We start from the raw sequence: 20894 nt of genomic DNA on the forward strand, positions 1-20894 counted from the left end.
ACTAATTACACTGATTAGAAACATCAGCACTAGGATTGAACAGAACCTTCCCATCAAATCAACAGGCATAAAGGCATTTTGTTTTTGCAAACGTTGAGAATTAGAATATTATTGTTCAATTGTGGGTTGTTTTTTGTTAGGAGGAAACGTTTTGTATAATAATTACACTGTAGTCGCTGTTTGGCTATTAACTAATGAAAGTTCATTGTCGTACATTTCGTTTGTTTTTTTTATCTGCAGTCCTTGAAATATATTTTGTTCAGTTTGCCTTCTCCGGAGCCTCCCGTGTAAATCTGGATGATTTAAACCACAACTGTCATTTCCAACTGCCATGCAACTTTAGGCATTTTTCAAGGGATTGCGAAATGCTGGTGACATTTACGCCTCAACTGTCGGTGATTGGGTGACATAACTCTCTCCTGAGGACTCCAGAGGGCAAGAGTCTTTTAAATCGCATGATTCCTCCCGTTGGGGCCGATTTCATCTATCTGGGATGGCACGGAGGAAAAGGTTGCGTGCTTCCTGCTTCTGGGAGGTAGACAAGGATAAAATGTGTGTCCGCCTCTCTGTAGAAGCCAGGGACTCGAAGCTCGTGCTTAAAACATTATTGTACCAATATACTTTCTTTGTGGGTCAGAAGATTATTGAAGATGGTCAGGGTTTGTCTATTTAATGATGGCAATGCGCAGCACGGTGAAAGGTGGTAGCAATGCGTGCTCCAAAATGCAGGAGCTAAAACCCTCTACGGGGGGCAGTTTGATTTTAGGGAAAGCAACGCTCAGAGGCCTGAAGGACAGAAGGGAAGATAAGTTATCAAGATGCCTTACGCAGATGACCCGGCAAGTTCTTGTCAAACAGATGATTGTGCAGCTATGGGCTGTAGGTAGAATGAGGGCTTGGTGCCGTCAGCACATGGGTGAGAGGTGGGTGTCGGTGCCGTCAGGAACAGTAACAGCTGAGCCTAAGAAACTGCATGTGGTGGCAGAGGCTCCTGAGGCCAAAGCAGAGGAAAGAGAACCATAACAGGGCCATTAAAGATGCTTGTGGGACCAACCGAGTCAGTGGAAATTTAAACTAGCTGCATCAAAGTAAGGAAGTGCAATTCCTAATAGCGAATATTAAGGAAACGCTATTAAGGAATCGCAATTCCTTATGCATGTAGGAATCCCTAATAAAATTGCGATTCCTACACATTCCCTAAGAGCGATACGCAAATTGGCTAGAGGCCCATCGGAATGAATGGGATGTGAGTACCAATTAGTTACCGCCAACTACGCATGCAATGTCAAGGGTGCAAGGGGGCCAAAAGGCCACCCCGCTGCACCCCAAAAAAGCTAAGTATGCACCACAATGTACTTTGAAAAATGCATTTTTTTGCGTTTTTGAAAGGAATTGCAAATTACCATCAACTTCAAGTTGATGGTAATTTGCGATTCCAAATTGCAAAAACGCAATTTGTGAATGCATAATGCATCGCATTTAGGGAATCGCAATTTGTGATTCCCTAACTGCATTTGCAAAATAGGTAAGCGCAAAATTTGCAAATTGCTTTTGGGTTGATGCATCCCGAATGGCAAAATAACGGTCGCAAAGGGGCCGATTCTGTGACCGATATTTTGCTTCATGCATGTGCCCTTATGTCTGTAAGTGCAGCCTCAAATGTTCACATACAGTTCCACTGCGGAGGTTAAGGTTTTTTCAAGAAGGGAACATGTGGAGGCGCAGGGCTGTTCATTGGAGCGCCAAACCAATATGTAGCTGGAACACCAATAGACTTATTATGTTGCTGTAGAAAATCTACAACTGCTGGCAAGGAAGGAATTACCTACATAATGCCAATTGCTTCAGCAATATTCCCATCTCTGGCCGCATGATTCAGGCCTATCAACCAAGATCAATCAATCGGGGGTTTAAAGCACGCTATTCACCTGTGAGGGTCTCAAGGCGCTGAAGGGAGGGGGGGGGGGGGGGGGGGGGGATGTGCAGTTCCAAGTCAGCCGAAAAGACAAGTCTTGAGGTTCTTCCTGAAGGTGTGCAGAGTAGGGGAGCATCTGATGTTGACCAGGAGCTTGTTCCAGGCCTGGCCATGATGTAGAAGAATGCTCTTCCACCAGCTCTGGTTCTGCAGATGCGCAGGGTTTCAGCTAGGGCGAGGTCGTCGGAGCGGAGGTTTCTCTTGTGTACGTGTAAGGACACTCTCTCGTTGAGGTATTTGGGTCCGGTGTTGTGGAGGGATTTGTAGGCGTGGGTGAGTAGCTTGAAGGTTACTCTCTTTTCGACGGTGAGCCAGTGGAGTTCTCGCACGTGTTGGGTGATGTGCTCATGTCGTGGGATGCCGAGGACGAGTCTGGCCGCGATGTTCTGGATGGTCTGGAGTTTGCGTAGCAGAGATTTGTTGATTCCAGCGGAGAGGGCGTTTCCGTACTCCATTCTACTAGTTATGAGTGCATGGGTGACAGTCTTTCTGGCTTGAGGGGAGATCCACTTGAAACTCTTGCGGAGGATGCGGAGGGTGTTGAAGCAGGTGGAGGTGACTGCATTGATCTGGCGGGTCATTGTGAAGGAGGAATCCAGTATGATGCCGAGGTTCCGGGCGTGGTCCGTGAGGGTGGGGGGATTGCCGAGGGTGGTGGGCCACCAGGTGTTGGTCCCAAGCTGAGGGGGTGAGGACGAGGACTTCTGTCTTCTCAGAGTTGAGCTTCAGACAGCTGCTGCTCATCCAAGCTGCAACGGCTCTCATTCCGTCCTGGAAGCTGAGTCTGGAGGTTTCAGGTTCCTTGGTGAGGGAGAGGATCAGCACGGTGTCGTCGGCGTAGGATACTATGCGGATTCCGTGCTGTCTGATGATGGAGGCGAGGGGGGCCATGTAGATGTTGAAGAGCGTGGGACTGAGCGATGATCCTTGGGGTACTCCGCAGTTGATGTTTGTGGGTTCGGAGAGGAAAGTCAGGAGTCTGATCCTTGATGTCCGTGGCTTCACTGGGGGGTTTGGTGAATTGCTGGACGATGCTGAAGAGTTCCTTTGAGTTGCTGGAGTTGGTGAGAATTTTGGTCCGGATGAAGGTCCTCTTGGTGGATCTTATGAGTTGGTGGTATTCTGTCATGGCGTTCTTGTGGATGGTCTGGTCTACAGTGGTTTTGCTGTTCTTCCATCGTTTTTTGAGCCGTCAGCAAGAGCATCTGGCTTGTTGGAGGTCGGTGGTGAACCAGGTGGCCTTCAAGGGGCATTATCTGTCGGGGGTTCGAAGGGGTGCAAGCTTGTCTGTGCAGTTGGTGATCCAGTGGTGTAGTTCCTTGGCTGCAGAGTTGACGTCGGTTGAGGTGGGGGGAGGGGGGGGGGGAGGTCATGGATGAGGGTGGAGTTGAGGTGCTCTTCTGTGACCTTGCTCCACTTCCTTCGGGGTGAGCGTGGAGTGCGTTTGGGATCGGTGGCAGTGTTGAAAGAGAAGTGTACGCAGTGGTGGTCCATCCAGAGGGGCTGCGTGGTGTGGCTGAAGCAGATGTTTCCTCCTGCGAAGATGGGGTGGAGGGAGGTCCGATGTTGGCGAGGTTGTCCAGGATGGCGGACGTAGTTGGGGTCGCTGAGGTTGTCAAGGTGGAAGTTCAGGTCTCCGATGAGAATGTAGTCCATGGAGGCAATGGTGTGGGGTGCGATGAGGTCCGCAATGGCAGTGGTGAATGAAGCGCGAGGCCCCGGGGAGTCTGTAGGTGAGGGTGCTGCGAAGTGCAGTTCTAGGGCTAGTCTAGATCTGGAAGTTAAGGTGTTCAGAGGTGGAGAGGGAATCGCTTGGGCTGGAGGTGGAGAGTCAGAGGGAGCTCTTGTGTGTGATGACAAGTCTTCCTCCAGGGCGGTCCTTCGTCTGGATCTTGTATCCGTTCGGAATGGCAGTGGAGATGTCGGGGCGGAGGAGGCGTTGGTCCAGGTTTCCATGAAGAAGGCGACGTCTGGTGAGAGTGTGTCGAGGAGGTCCCAGATCTCTACAGCATGTCTGTGCAGTGAGCGCACATTGAGGAGGATACACTTCAGGGCTTCGGTGGTGCTGGCGTCCGGCGTGGGTGTGACAGCCGAGGGGGTGCTGAGGATGGTGAAGGATTGTCGAAAGTGTCAGCAGGAGAACTGGCCGTGGGTGGTGTTTGGCATAGACAGCTGGCAGTTGTAACTTCCGGGGTTGAGTGCGAGAAGGGTATCCGAGTCGTAGCAGTGGGAGGTCGGAGAACCAGGGTCCCTGGCGCTGGGTGCAGTCGGGTCGCGGACGGGTGCAGACGGACTTGCCTTTGGCGCGGCAGTGGCCACCATTAAATAGGGAAGGGGGAGGGAAGCGCAGCTGGGAGCAGGTACTGGCAGGGGGGAGGGACCGTGGGGGCAGCAGCAGTAGTGGGAAGAACGGGTACAGAGGAAACAAACAGGAAAGACCGAAAAACAGGCACAAGGAGGAAAAAAAGGCACAATAACAAGACACCAGAGGCACAACAACAAAACACTGATAAGGACAGAACAAAATGGGCACAAATACAGAGACAGACAGCGACGCCTCGAACACCTACCAGCAGAGATGAAACGGGGTCAGCGGCAGTGGCACAACAGCGGAGCTGCTGGTGGAGAGAGCAGGTCTCTGACCAGGAAGTCAGAGGTCTTGTTCGGACACCAGAGCAGCAGCCGCCATTAAATAGGGATGGGGAGAGGTCAGCGCAGCTGGGAGGCGGGAGAGGGAACTGGCAGGGGGAGGGGCCGTGGGGGCAGCAGTGGCGGGAAGAATGGGTACGGAGGAAACAAACAGGAAAGACATAAAAACCGGCAACGAGGTACAAGGAGGGAAAAAAAGGCACAATAACAAGACACCAGAGGCACAAAAACAAAACACTGAAAAGGACAGAACACGACGGGCACAAACACAGAGACAGACAGCGACGACTCAAACACCTACCAGCAGAGGTGAAACAGGGTCAGCGGCAGTGGTAAAACAGCGCAGCTGCTGGGGGAAGAGAACAGGTCTCTGACCAGGAGGTCAGAGGTCTTGCTCGAATATAAAATACATTTGCAAGGGTCTAATTAAGACAGAACGCAGTAGTCAATGAGGACTGAACACCAGATTCCTCCGATTGATCACAACCTTCAGGAGCTGCTTCCTCTATTGGCCACTCAGGCCTCACTAGGGTATGTTGTGAACATCTTGACAGTTCTCATTTAGTCAGTCTGTTTCCATTCCTTGCTTGCTGTTAGATTTTCTTTATCTCCAAAGGAAAGTGTAAAGTTTCTTAGAACACACACACAAAATACTCATATCATCAAGGCCACTGTTTGGTTCACCTCAAAGGAGAAAGTAGCAGAGACTCAATAAAATGAAGTTAACTTCTTTAATAAGTTACACCTATCAGAGACCCAAACCAGCCATAGCAATCTGCAACAGCCAACTCGTTAGAACCACTCTGCAGGCTGACATGTTTTTAGTTTTTGTTAAATGGATGCAGCAATTACAATATAGTCCCTTACAGTGAAGGCTGCTATGCTTCTTATTGTTCTCACACTAGATTGACGAGCCAGCAACTCTTAGTCAGAAAACTGATTTCAGATGCCGTGCAGAAGATGTACTTCATGAGAGAACAGGCAGGACTATTGTCTAATGCTTTAGCTAAGACTTAGCATAGCGTGCACAAAGAGCTTCTGGGTGTTGGGATGTCAGAAACTCGCTAAAATCGAAGAATCGTTTACCTTTTTCTTGCTCCTCATTACATTTGCAACTCCTTTTATTTTCATATTCTGTGTGGTTACCATTCATGTTTTATGAACTAGACTAAGGATCTTAAAATAAACATTTTAATTTAGATGTCCCTGTTTCTTACTGCTATCTTTCAGTGTGTTTTTCATAAATGAAAGATTGTTTGGAATGCCACTGTACCACTAAACACATCTTAAGGAACTGATAGTAACCTGAAAACACTGCCTTCCTAAAACTGCACAGTAGGCTTGTGTCAAGACTGCGTTCCAATCAGCTGTTTAATCTAATGTTGGTGCATTGAACTGGGTCCTGATGAATATGACTAATCTAAGACAGTATACTGGAATCCCTGGAAGAGTCAGAAAATCCCTACGAGCAATGAACAAGTAACCCCTCAGAAAGGGACAGAAGTATACTCCCAAATTAACATTCATGGGAGGCATCTCTAAGGAAGCTGCGACTGATTCGACTTCCTTGCTTAGGCCACCAACCTGGTGAAGGAAGATTTGATGGATCCATTAACGTATAATGGAACCCTTTTCCTTTACTCATAGAGATTTGGAAAGTACCTAGGTGGCACAAAGGTTCAGATACATTTACGTTGGCACAAATCTTGTACTTGGAAGTGGGATTCAGATTACACTAATCTCAGGCTGGGGGCAGATTAAACAAAGGGCATTTCCAAGGATATCTCGGGGATGGCAAAGTTCACAACTTCAGGGGTCAGAGTGCTTTGGGACAATGGCATAGGGAATATTTCAAGTGTAAATTGTGAGATGGCATCTCTGATCAGCTTCAACAGAGGAGACATTTAAAAAGGCTACCCTGGAACTTAAGAGATTTCCATTCTATTTGAGATGGTAACACCAAACACATGCCTCTGGATATTTGAAAAAGGTACTTAATCAGCTGTGATCTTCTTGTCTGCAAGTAGACTGAACACCATAGGAGTGCAAGACTAAAGGACATTCTATGGCTTCTTAAAATGTCTTTAGAAAATGGCTCTGGAAAACTGTCACTAGTGAGAGTCACAAATATTGCCTCCTGGGAAGAGGATGTGGCCAGAGCTGCTGATTTTGGAACTGGAAAACCAGGTTTGAGTCCCGACGTCGGCTCTACACCATGTGATTCTGGGCAAATCAATTAAGCTAAAGGAGGGTGGGAGCACACTGCCTCACATTCTAGCACACACTTTGCCCCAATGCATCATGGTAAATGCAGTGCATGATCACACTTACTTCAGTGGTAATCTTTATTTTTCACCCATGTTGGTGCAGCCTGTGCTCAACTCTAGATATGTTTATGGATTCATTCCTTCAACAGTATAGAGCAACAAGTTATTTTAGGGGTTCTGTAAATGCTGCTCAAAGTCTTCTCGGGTCTCTCTACCACTCACTGGGTGCAGATTCATCAACACAAGCTCATCAGCTCAGAAGCTCAAAGAGCCATTTCAAATAGAAGTAGGGTGGGAGCACACTGCCTCACATCTAAGCACACAATTTGCCCCAATGCATCATGGTAAGCACAGGTAATGATAACACTTACTTCAGTGGAAGTCTTTAATTTTTCATCCTTGTTGATGAAGCCCGTGCTGTGTAACCCTAGACATGTGTTTCTAGTACACATGTGATATCATGCACTGCATTTAGCATGATGTATTGGGGCGAACTGAGTGCTGAGATGTGAGTCAGTGTGCTCCTACCCTCCTCCTGTTTGAAAAAGCTCCCTTGAGCTACTGAGCTTGTCTTGATGCACCTGCACCCAAGATAGTTGTCCTCCTTCAGTAGATAGCAAAACATTATTTTGGCAGTGCTAGAAATGCTGCCCAAAGTCGTCTTAGGTTTCTGTATCACTCACAGGACGCAGGCACATCAGCTTTCTAGCGCAAGGGAGCCTTTTCAAGCAAAAAGGGGGTGGGAACATTTGGTTTGCCCCAATGCATCATGGTAAATGCAGTGCATTAAAACCCTTACTTCAGTGACAGTCTACAGTTTTTCATCCTGTTGGTGCAGCAAGTGCTGTGTATATCCAGACACATGTTTCAGGCTAATTGTCCTTCAGGAGATAGCAACATTCTTTCGGCATTGCTGGAAATGCTGCCCGAAGTCTTCTTAGGAATACGATTTTTTTGCATTTCCATTTTCACCTATAATCAGATAATTCTGTGCCCCAAAGTATCAGCAAATCTACTCATTATTACTTCTCAGATGTTTGCCAGCTTTTTCACTTCTATTTGCTTCAACTTTTTTATATCACCTCTACTTTCTGTTCTGCAATGCCTTGCTTCTTTCAACCCTCTCCACTTGTTTAGGTCTCGGCTGCGTGGGCTGCGCACATGTGCAGTCTCGCTGGCGAGATTTAATGTGTTTAGGGTAGTTTCAGTAAAGGGCTTTAAGCCCCGCCCCTCTTTTCCATTGGCCGGCGTCACCGTTTATGCTAAACGGTGGCCAGCCACTGGAAAAGAGCTCCTTGTGACGTTTACTTTTGGCTTTTAAAGACGGCCCACTTGGACGGGCTCGTCTGGTTTCCTTCTGCCGTGAAATCTTTCTTATCTTTATGGGGCCATGTGTTTAAACACATGGCCCCATAAAGACAAGAAATTGCTTACGACAGAAGAAAAGCAGGCTGCATGTTTATTTTTGCATTGCACTTTAAAGTGAAAGCGCGATGCAAAAGTAAAGAGTGGCTGACTGGCGAGCGCTTTTTTTGCGAGCGTTCTTTCCTTGTTTTTTTCTAGTTCTTAGTACTGCCACTAGTGTACAAGACGGTTCGTGGGTGGACCTATCCCTGACAATACTCTCTTAAACAGTGTAACCGCCTCTGTACCTTTTCCTGTTAGGTGTACCAATCTCCGCGCCCACAAGTGGGGTGTGTTTCACTATAAAAATACGGTGGTGATGTTGGTGACTGCGCACTGCTTCCAGGGGACGAGCTGCTGCTGTGTACTCACTCTGCCCGCCAGGTCGGCGCAGCTGGAGGGGGAGTTGCCAGGTTCCCTTCCCTGCAACTCACTGGAATTATCGAGGAGGCAGCCAGCCCCCTTGCTTTCTGTGTTTGCATTTGCAGTTTGGCAAGTGTTGGGTTGCAGCTCCTCTCAACCCAAGCCTGCACGACCACGATGCTTAAAATCCCTGCCCGCCTTTCCAGTACCTTAGCAACAGACGTTTCAAAAGCGTGGTGAAACAGATGCATTTTTATTGAGACTCATTGACTATACGGCCTTATCATCCATGGGGTATTTTTAGAACTACAAAGAAAAACATCTTCGAAGGTCCATTCATTTCTGCTTGATCAGTGACATGCAGGTTTCTCTTCAATTTAAACTCCCAGCAGTAGCCACCCTACATGCAAACACACATTTAAGAGAAGCTGCAAATGTGGTTTATTGAATTAACCATCAAGGGAAAAGAAAAGCAAACAGCGCCTCCACTGTAGTTCACTCAGAGCAGCAATGAACAAAACACACTACACACAAAGCAGGGTTAGCAATGCGCCGATTGCTTCATAAGGGGGCTGAGAAAAAAGGGCACGGGGTCAAGTTAAATATATTTATTTTAGAATTTTAAAGCTAAGCAGCAGAGCTTGCTAATAAGATATTCCAAACCCAAATACTCAGTGCGGTCACTAAATATAAATAACCAGGGGCTACGGAAGGAAATGCTTATTAAGCATAGGGGTAAATTAAACATTTTTTAAAACTGAATGACATCGGCAAGATCGTTTGAACAAGCCGCCCGTTTCTGCAGCGACATTTTCAACCAGTGCAGACAGTATAAACAACTTTTGCAAGTCTGTTTCTTTTGGGTCAGCTGTTATCTTAATTGTGTAACTTTCCTTTACATTGTGTGTGCTTGCAAAGCAGAGTTGTGTGGGGTAAAAAAAACACTGTAATGGCTGAAGGGGCCCCGATGTCACTGCTCCCCCAGGTACCTCATTAGATGTTGCACATGGACATACAGTGAAGGGGCATTTAAATGCGAGGGGAAAGACTTCTAGGCGATACACAAACGTGCTAGTCTTTCCCCGTGCCCTGCTGATGGCGCCATTGGGTACTGAGGCTTAATTTTGAGGTTTCTATGTCTTTTAGCCTGGTTCCATTGTGTTTTGGTCCTCTCTGGTTTCCGTTTTCACTGTGTATTTTTCTGTTGACAGCTTTTCCGAAATACGTTTCTGTGATCTAGAGCTGACATAGCTTCTTTAATCTAGCTCCTTAATTCGGCTACATAAATACGCCCGGTCCCCAATGTCAAGTGATACAGTTAGGCAACTGAGTTGAGTGTTTTGTGTGCACTGAGTGGTATCGCACCCTGGGCAGGGGATCTGCACTCCTGATCTTTCAGACATAAACATTTCCTGTGCAGAGGGGAGGTAGCTGGTGGGGAAGAGGCCGCCTTGGGCTATCAACGAAACCGGATCCTCTGTGTGGCTGAACTTCCTGTAACAAGCACTGTTGTATTTGAAGATGGGACCGTGTGCCATCTCGAGTGAATCATGCGCTCTACCAACTTTACACTGGTTCTTTTTGTGAAATGAAAGTTTATTTTCAGTGAAACGTGAGCCCTGGCTCGATTGTGAAAACAGACCCCTTAGGACTTGTTTTCTCCTTCATTGTGCTGTGCACGCTGGTCATCTGGGGGGACATTACTGATTTTGCAAGGATACTTTCAGGACCGAGTGTGCACGTGCCTGGCTAAAATGTAGAGTGTCGCGAAAAAGAATTTCGGCTTTGGGGCTCAGAGCGAGAGCGCGCGGGAGCCTCGTTCATGATCCTGTTTCTACACACATAACACAGAGCTGGTCCAGGTTGACTGTTGGCAGCTAGAATTGAACACAGGCCATCTGCAGACCCTCCTGGGGCCCAAGCAGCCACAGAACCATGAATGTTTGTGACATGTAGAAGTCTCTAGGCCCCCAATCGTTTACAAATCACTCTCTACTACTCACTCTCTACTACTACTCACTCTCTACTACTACTCACTCTCTACTACTCACTCTCTACTACTCACTCTCTACTACTCTCTCTACTACTGACTCTCTACTACGCACTCTCTACTACCTATTCTCTACTACTCACTCTCTACTACTCATGTTCTACTACTATCTACTACTCACTCTCTACAACCTATTCTCTACTACTCACTCTCTACTATCTACTACTCACTCTCTACTCCCTCTCTACTACTCAATCTCTACTACTCACTCTCTATTACTCTCTCTACTACACTACTCTCTACTAATCACTCTACTACTCACTCTCTACTGCTCTCTACTCTCTCTCTACTACTCTCTACTCTCTCTCTCTTCTACTCTCTACAACTCCCTCTCTACTACTCTCTACCACTCACTCTCTACTACTCTCGCTACTACTCCCTCTCTACTACTCTACTACTCACTCTACTACTCTCTCTCTACTACTCGCTCTACTACTCGCTCTACTACTCGCTCTACTACTCTCTACTACTGACTCTCTACTACTACTCACTCTACTCCTCACTCTCTACTCCTCACTCTCTACTACTCTTTACTACTCACTCCCTACTACTCACTCTCTACTGCTCTCTACTACTGACTCTCTACTACTCCCTCTCTACTACTCACTCTCTACTGCTCTCTACTACTGACTCTCTACTACTCCCTCTCTACTCCTCCCTCTCTACTACTCTCTACTCCCCCTCTCTACTACTGTCTACTCCTCCCTCTCTAGTACTCTCTACTACTCACTCCCTACTACTCTATACCACTCCCTCTCTCTACTCTCTACTACTCTCTCTCTACTACTCTCTACTATTCGCTACTACTCACTCTACACTACTCACTCTCAACTACTCTCTACTACTCTCTCTTTACTACTCTCTACTACTCACTCTCTACGACTCACTCTCTACTCTCTACTACTCACTCCCTACCTCTCCCTACCTCTCTACGCGCACACATATGCACATATATAATGCATATGCATTTATATATGTATGTGTATAGTTATATATAAACACATATATATATATATATATACACACACATCTGCATATGTATATAAATACAAATATAAATGCATGCATACATATGCATGTTATGTACATGACAGTTTGAAAAACACTAATAAAAGCAAAGCTAAAAAGCCACCTAATTACAAACAGAATTGCTTTAACTTAAACGAGGGCGAGACCTATTGCATTTTCAATGCTTGTTTTATTAATTCCCATGGGGTTGAGGAAAAATACCGGATACTCCTTTTCAATGTCTTATATTTAAATTTTTCAATGCTCCCTTCACATTTTCTCAGGTAATTTCAACCTGATTGCTTGGTTTATTTTCCTTTTATTAAGAGTGGAGGACCTCACACCTGATTTTTCCCATCTTACACTGTTCTTTTTTTCTTGCTTTATGTTTCCCTGGTTCTCTCTTTTCCCTTTTATCGAATTGCTCTTTTGAAGTTTTGACTACAATTTCAGAAACACACACAACATGTTATTAACATTTAATGCTGCTGACTCCGTCTACTAAAACAAAAGTTCAACCCATCTCCGAGTACACGACCGCCCGACTACTTTGACCCACTTGGTTGGGAAGAAAAAAGACCTATATATTCAGAGAGTAACACACTGTGCAATAAAACTTGCACGTGTTCTGAGGATGTGAGAATGCAAGGTATGTCTTTATTGCTTACATTTACCTAGTATATCGTAACTCTTTCTCCACTACAAAAGAGAATATTTAAAAGCAAAAAGGCTCAGGATGCACGTCTTTAAAAACAAATATGAAACTCTGAACCTCTCACAATGTCCAATAACTTATCTTGTCCACAGAGCTCCTTTTGGAGAACGTAATGTCATATTAAGCATTAAAGCAATCAAATCTAAGGGGAGTAAATTCATATAGAGGTAATGCAGGTTTGTTTTTAAACCAAGTCACAAAGACAAAACTGTGAAAAGGCCATAATGCTCCCCGCAATGGCCAAGGGTAGAGTCACAGACCCTGGGAACAAGGATCTTTAGTGCTAGTGCCCATCTGCTTTGACTCCCTTTACAGAGGGCACGAAAGAAGAGGATTACATCTGCCTGAGGCATTGGTACTGTTAAGCACCATGAAATCACATGTGAACCTGTCTCCCATCCAGTCTTACAGGCAAGGCTAGCAGCGTTTGGATTGAGAGGGACTGCCCTAAGCTGAGTGCCTGTCTTCGTGGCAGATGGAGCTCAAGCAGCTATGTTCCCTCCTTTTTGTTACATCTTCCAAGATGCTACTCACTTTGGCATATGCAGTTTAGTTTTTACAGGGTCCTACTGGTCAGTCTGATTCAAGCCCCCAAGTTCCAATTCTTCTGTTAAGTGGATGACAAACAGCTTACCCTTGGCCTAAGTCACCACTCAGTGTCATAGGACTGTAAACTTCTTGACTCCCTGACAGAATCATTTGTATTAAAGAAAAACATCTAAAAAAGAATACAGAGAAAACGAATTATTTTGTTTGTGGTGTTCAACTCACCACGGTCAGATACCTGGTGGCCTTCCATCATGAGAACTCCTCCCATTCCGGTTGTCAATGCCCACTACCTGGTGCTTAGCGATAGCTAATCTTGCATCCTCCTGTTTTCTAGTCCTTGGGACTCTTGAGAGGATCCTACAATAAACTCCTCTGTTATGTCACGAGTCAAAAACTGAATCCTTAATATCCCTTCCGGTTAGATTGTGGAATGCTATTTCTGTGGATCTTCCACAATGCATGATAATAACTTCAAAGCATTCATAACAGGTCTACGTGCCATGTTTCAGAGCCTCCAGGAAGAGACCATATATTTGCTCTTCGATCTGCCTCACACAAGCTTTTAGCATTTTTAAATGCTTATGCATGTGCACAAGGTTCGTCATGAGGCATGTCCTTACTTTCTCTGATTGCAATTCAGGCGCTATGCACACATCTGAACTCTCAGGTCTCCTTCATCTAATCGGCTCGATATTCACAGGATATGCAGTTCCAGAATTGGGGTAGATCCTCATAATTCCTGACTGACAAATTTTGGAATTCTCTGCACGCTCAACATTAAGTAATTTCCAATTACCGTGCTATCTTCATGGACTCAAAGATTTCTCTCTTCACCTCCCTCCCTTTAAATTAACTTTCCTGGTCTTCAGCCGTTTATTAAGTAAGCACTTTGAGAAGTCTCGGTCATGCTTTAGAAACATGATTTGAATCATTCATAGACTATTCCACTTTAATAACTTTAGTATTACATTTAGAAGGTAATAGCACTTTATATTATAGGGTCTTTTAAATTGTGTGTGCTCTTCAGAATTTGCCACGTTACAGGGAATGTAATGTGCTTAGAAAGTAAGCTTCTTTGGGGATTTCTGAACTGCTCCCCTACATATGGCTGCAAGAACCGGTCAGTATTAAATCGGTGATCTCGTAGGGGATACCGCAGACTAGTTTCTAGGGAAAGTGCAAAGCAGATATGTGAAATTAATTATTTCCTAAAACCCAGGGAAAACAATATGTGCACCTACCTAGAGAATTAGCACCGTACTCGGACCGGTGGTTTACTGGGAAATGAATCATAATACGTTGCCTGACTAGACGGGGGAGTTACGGGGCAATACACACGTAACACAGATTAACAAGTGATAAATGCCACGCTCGTTACTGATAACTACACAAGTAATTGGTATTTACACTAAATATTACTTGGTGAAAGTCAATAGAGCTTAGCCTTGAGGCCAACATTTCACAACTATCACATGCACGTGCCTTATCTCCCGCTCGCCGCCCTGAGGGCGGCCAGGAAGTAATAATTAACGCGCGATGCCGGGCAGAAGCGAGAGGTGCCCACTTACTTGCGCCTCCCCAAGGTCATTGTTGACCACTGTGAAGTTCAGCCCAAGCTCCTCGACGTCCCCCTCGTAGCTTTTGAGGAAAAGCAAGTTCTTATACATTTCTGGATCTAAGGAGGCCAGGTGATGGATGTCGACATCGGCGCTCGTGCCCAGCAGCTTGGAGAGGAAGAAACTGGCGAAAGGCAGCTCCACCAGCATGTTTTCATAAAGAGCCTGCAAGGGGAAAACATGAGAACGGTGAACCCACAAACTGTGACGAGTTTAGCATTGATTATCTCTGTAAATCAACATCGCTGAAAGATTTTTTTGCAACTTGTACTGTGCGCATACAAACAATAAATAATTTTGATTAAAAACAAAGTAAATGCTTTCCACAATTCAGTTGAAAACATGTTTTATATTGCTTCATTCCTGAGGTAAATCATTTTTTAGAAAAGCTTTAGCTGTTAATGAAATGAGCGATTTCTGTTTACCGTCTCCGCGATATATATTTTGAATTTAAAAGGCAGCAAAAAACGTATTTTACACTGTGTTGCAGTTTCTGTAGACATGCCAGCGGGAGAAAACGTGTTGCTTGGCTTAAAAGAGGAAATGACGTAAATGGCTGCCACAGGGCAGTAGAGAACTTAACCAGCATTTACAATGCAATGGTCTCGGCATTGTTAAAGCTATTGGCATTGTTCATGATATTATTTTTGTTCATGTTTTTGTTTTTAAAACCTTTAAAGAAACGGCATTGTTATTTACAGTGTCAATAGCTTAATCACTCTCAAATGCGAGACCTATTGCATTTGCACCCACACACAGAGCCACACACCCAAAGCCACCCACACACACACACAGAGCCACCCACACACAGCCACTCACATAGAGCAACCCACACACAAATAGAGCCACCCATAGAGCCACACGCAGCCTTCGAGCCGAAACCTAAAAATGAATGTGTCCTTATGTAATAGTACAACTGGTGCTCTTGTAAATGACTCCAATACCTTTGAGTTGAAGTTGCTCTGTACAAAACTGCAAAAAAGAAACAAAAACGAGGTCCGTTCACTCGAGTAGTCGTCAATACGCGGCCTGCTAGTGCACAATCTATAGTATAGGGGCCATTCGATGAATGACGTCACGGCCACAGTAGGTCTTGCACCCAAGCCAACGTCATCGAAGAAACATTCTAGAATGCCTGTCGGTAGTGCTTGTTGGAATTGCAGATCCGGGGAACGAGAATTGCCCCTTTAAGTAACAAGGTGGCGTTATTGGGGGCGATGCGGTATATATCCGGCTGCGGGCCCTGTCGGAGCCACCGCAGGCAGCGGATGCTCTGTCAATAAGCGCGTTTTTAACGAGGGAGAGAAATGGCTCGTGACAGGCGGATCACACAACACGGCTTCTCTTAGATCATCCATCAATCCGTCGCAGGGGCCTATCGCCTCCGTTTGTTGCAGGAATCAAAGCGACTGATAAAACAATGCAAATTGCATTAACATTTTCCGTCGCCGTCCCTGCGGTGAGGGGGAAACACATCTGGCTGACAAATCACATGAGAGCTTGTCGACAAAAGCTCTCTCGAAGCGAGGAGTGAACAGCCAAGCTCATCTGAAGAGACGAAAACACGGGGGGCTGGTGTGGGGGAATGCCCATTCTGTCGAGCTGTCGCCCTCTAAATGTCATCTTTAAATCGAGGGCTTCAACTCGGATTTAAGGCATTGACGGAAGAAGGGTAGATGTTCAAATTCAGAACCACGGGGAGTACTTATTATATGCCTTAACCCCGCCCCCACCCTCTCACCATGCCTCGGGTCATCCGCCCGCATCCTTTCTTGTGCGGGGACGCGTTTTCGCTCTCTTGTGTCAGACACGCTCATGTTTTGTGATATTTTTACAACTGAATTACACCCATATCAGTACATTTCTGATATCAGAGCGAAGACGCCGTAAATCCCATCGCTGACATATGCTCTGGTGATTTACACGCTCCTCTGACCTCACAATGCCCTGGTTATTTAATAACCCGCAGGCATCACAGTGCCCTGGTGGTTTACACGCTCGTCTGATGTCACACTGCCCTGGCTGTTTACATACCTCTTTGGCGTCACAATGCCCTGTGGTTTACACGCTTCTCTGACGTCACAATGCCCTGGTTGTTTACATAACTACTTGTCCTCGCAAAGCCTGCTCTGTTGGTTTTCACGCTCCTGTGACGTCACACTGCCCTGGTTGTTTAATAGCCGGTTGGCATCCTTATTGTTTACACGCTCCTCTGATGTCACAGTGCCCTGATTATTTACATAACCACTTGTCACAAAGCTTGTTCTGTTGGTTCTCATGCTCCTGTGAAGTCACAATGCCCTGACTGTGTGTATAACCGTTTGGCGTCACAAAGCCATTGCGGTTTACAAGCTCTTCTAACGACTCAGTGCCCTTGTTCTTTACGCCTCAATGCCCTTTGAACGGGGCCGAAGATCAGGAAACCAGGAGTTGAATCCTCCAAGGAACGAACAACATAAGGGGCCTCTGACGGTAATTACAGTAATCGAAGCTGCCATATATCTTTAACCAATTACCGCGCACAAAAGGCCCCCGGGAGCCCCACGCTGGGCCAACCTGAGAGGACATGGGGGAGGAGACCAGAGCAGCAGCCGAACACGGGAGCCGACAGCAGGGGGAGAGGACGCCATTAACACCACCGCCTTTCTCCGAGGTCAAGCAGAAATGCCTCAGAGAAACGCAGTGGCGTTTTCGGATTCGGGGGCGTGTTTTTCTTTCTCTCCTTTTGCCATTGGCTGGAATGTTTACATTCCAGAGGAGAGAAAGAATCGAAAAAACACGCCCCGAATCCGAAAAAGACGGGGCTTGTTTGGAGAGACAATGCTCTTCTCCAATGGCTGACCAGTATTTTAGAGGCCAGCCAATGGAGAAGAGGTAAAAAAAAAAGGGGCGGGTTAAAGCCCCACTCCAAAACATTAAATCTCGGAGCGAGACTGCGCAAGAGCAGCCTTCGAGCCGAGACCTAATAAAAATGGCAATGCCCAGGGTCTTACACTGGCCCTTTACCAGCATTGGTAAAACCAGAATCTTGACATCGTGGGTGCCACTCACAGCATTTATTGGTACAAAGTTGCCCTTTTCAAGGTAGTTGGGTATGCTGTACTGAATTTGGTGGTTACGTCATTACATTTTATTTCCTGGTGTCTGAAATAATACCGAGAATGATATATTGATGGAAAGGGAACGTTTATTGAAATATATTGGGCGAGTTGAGGATCACAAAAAAGAATTAGCAAATTTATGATTTTAAATTAGATGGAAATAAGGAAAAGACACTAAGCCCTGTCATCTCAGAAGTTTCTTTGACTAAACAATTCATCTGTTGATTACATAGTGTTTAATAGTCAAATACAAATGTTATGTGTAGATTGCTGCACTGCTCTCATCCAGTCAAAGTATGCTCCACTTTCACTCAACATGAGGCAGTTAATATAAGGGCCAATACCAGAGCTTCCAAGAAAAAAGCCTAAAGCAAAATGACTAACTCTCCCAGAAAAAGTAACACGAGCTTACCCTTTCCAACTTCTCTTCGCACACTGTCACAAAATTGGGTGCTCTACTATCGCATAATTTCAGTGACCCTGCTGATAGCACTGTGAGTTTTCACAAGGAGCACACTTGCACAAAAAGCTGCAGGGGCTACTATGGGAAACTGTGCTTCCTGAGATCAACGATAGATTTTTGCCTTTAGGAAATAAGTTTTATACTGGCAAAGGCCTAGCAGCTCCGCCAACAACAACGTTTTGTAAAAGGCTGCTGTGGTGCTGGATATGAAGCAAGGTGAAATAATACTGTGCCTTTTTTGTCTTTTGTTTAGTGTCTTTGGAGAACCTGCAGATTCAGGGAACCAGATAAGTAATTCTGTCTTGGTTTACAGTTACACACATCTCACATGTGCACACCCACCAACTGATTTAGAACAATACTTCTGCCTTCTACATAGGACAGTGTTTTAGAAGGAAGGCTTTACCCAGTAGCATAGATGGCATTTTGGTGGATGACTGCTACCCAGGCCCTACCTCGGGTTGTGCAGGACAGCTCTGGAGGTAGGACCAGGTACTGAGACAGCATCTGAGGCAGAGTAAAATTGAGAAGAATCTGGAAGTGATTTTTCTGTAGGCAGAGGTCCTTTCGACGAGTAGTCTTCCAGAGATTCTGAGGGACATGGTGATGGCAGTTGAGCTGTGCCTTTGCATGCAGTCTGTGCAGCAGAGCGACCGTAGCATGGTAGACCAAACTCACAGAGCAGGCAAGTACGGTGGCAAGCACAAAAGGAGTGCTCTCTTGGTAGTCCTCCATTTTAGATTAGCCCCCAAATTTTCCCGTTCAATGGCAACGCAGGATGTAAAGTCGATACAGCCTTTTTTTTGACGATTGACTTTGTTCATCTCTTTTTGGATGTTGACTTCCTTGAGAAAATTGCGCACTAAACAAACTTGTGTGCAGAACAATTTATAAGGGAGCATGGAGGCACTCTAGGGCACCATTGTTGGGCACACTGGTGGACTCCCACTTCACTTGAGGAGTTGAAGATATTTGTGGGCCTTATGATCAAACTGGGGTTAGTGCACAAATCAAGCTTGCAGTCCTACTGGTCTAATGGCACAGTTCTGGTAACGCCCATCTTCGCACCATACATAGCAGAGATCAGTCGTTGCTATTGCTGCGTATGTTGCATTTCAATAACAATGCTGATGTATTGCCCCAGGACCATCCAGACCATGACAGGTTGTTCAAAATTCGGCCTGTCGAAGAACATTTGTCTGCCAGGATTTCCCAGATTTATACTCTTGGAGAGAATATAGCCATTGATTAGTCCTTAATCCTGTACAATGGGTGATTGCTGTTCAGACAGTACATTGCGAGCAAAAGAGCTCATTATCAAGTTGTACATACTGTGTGAGAGCTCTACTAGCTATGTATACAGCATGAGAGTGTATACAGGAAAGGACTCCATTCTAAACCCTGTACGTTGCCATCTCATGATGGGAGTCACAGAAAAGATGGTATGGGAGTTTGTCCAGTCATTACTTCGCAAAGGGTATAACCTTTATGTGGACAACTTCTATACTGGAGTAGAGCTGTTCAGTGAGATCTACAAAGCTGGCACTATGGAATGTGAAACAATTCAGTGTCACCGCTAAGGATTCCCACAGGAGCTTGTTTGTAAGAAGCTACAAAAATCCCAAAGCATTGCTTTTCGTTCCAATGAACTGACTGCAGTCAAGTTCTCAGATAGCTGTGAGGTACACATGCTCTCTACAATTCATGTTGAGAGCACTTGCCCCGTCACCAATTGGAGTCAGATGGCTGAATTTCACAAACCCACCTACATACAACAAGTACTTGGTTGAAGTGGATAAGAATGACCTGTCCCGGCGCGGGCACAACACAATGTAAAGCTGTGCTTTTTATGGGCAATCCTTTTATCGCTAGAAGCCTGTCTAAAGAACCAAGCTGCCCGGTTTGCATTGCTGGCTTTGCCTAGGAGCACTCTTGTATGTGTAGGTATGACCAGATTCTCCACACAATTCCAAAGGTGTACTTCTCCAGAATAATTTGTTTACCCCAACAAAACTGCCGAAGTAACCGAGCGGCTCGATGTACATTGTAGATTCGGTCTTGAACTATTCCTGCATGTATTGCTTGGAGGATGTGTTATTGAAGGTCCCAAGTTTCCACGGTTTCTAAGGAACTTTAGTCAGATGACTTTTGTCCTGATCAACCTCTAAGAGGAACTACAGGTCAAAATGTCGACATTCCCTCCCCAAATTGCTTTCAAAACATGTATGGTTCACCAGGACATACCATATATGAGTAGACAGGATCTCCCCTTATGTTTGTTTGATACAAAATCATATGCAACCTTGGGATCTGTTCAGTGTTCTGTTATATGTTGTTGTATATATATTTATTCACCATCTGAGCAATGCATTGCTTGCACTATGCTTGATACATAATGAAATGCATATTGACCTAATGAATAAGCTACTTACCTTCGGTAACGCCTTATCTGGTAGAGACAGGATCTAGGCGCAGATTCCTTACCTTTGAATTATCCCCAGGCGTCGGACAGGATCCCGAAAACATTCCTACCGCAGTACCTCTGCGCATCGGTAGGAGGCGTCAAGCGACTCGGTAGCAAAATCGCCCACCTGACGTGATGTCAACAGAGTACATATAAGCCCTCCCCGGACGCTCTGATGTCAGTTTCTTCTGTGACCAACAGAAACTGCTAGGAAACAGTGTGCCCAAAAATAATTTTGTTTTTGTAAAACGTTTGTTATATTACTTGTCT

The 20894-nt window shown here is 45.6% G+C and overlaps 1 protein-coding gene across 2 annotated transcripts in view; it reads right to left on the reverse strand.

Annotated features, from left to right (window-relative positions):
- UBE3C (ubiquitin protein ligase E3C) overlaps positions 1-20894 on the reverse strand; it is a 992333-nt gene that overhangs the window by 115035 nt on the left and 856404 nt on the right. For both annotated transcript variants that reach the window (XM_085631966.1, XM_085631967.1), the window contains exon 20: positions 14549-14761. In XM_085631966.1, the coding sequence (XP_085488092.1) occupies positions 14549-14761 (213 nt within the window). The remainder of the gene's footprint in view (positions 1-14548; positions 14762-20894) is intronic.

Source organism: Triturus cristatus, chromosome 10 (assembly GCF_964204655.1).
Source record: "Triturus cristatus chromosome 10, aTriCri1.1, whole genome shotgun sequence".
In the NCBI taxonomy this organism is placed as follows: Eukaryota; Metazoa; Chordata; class Amphibia; order Caudata; family Salamandridae; genus Triturus; species Triturus cristatus.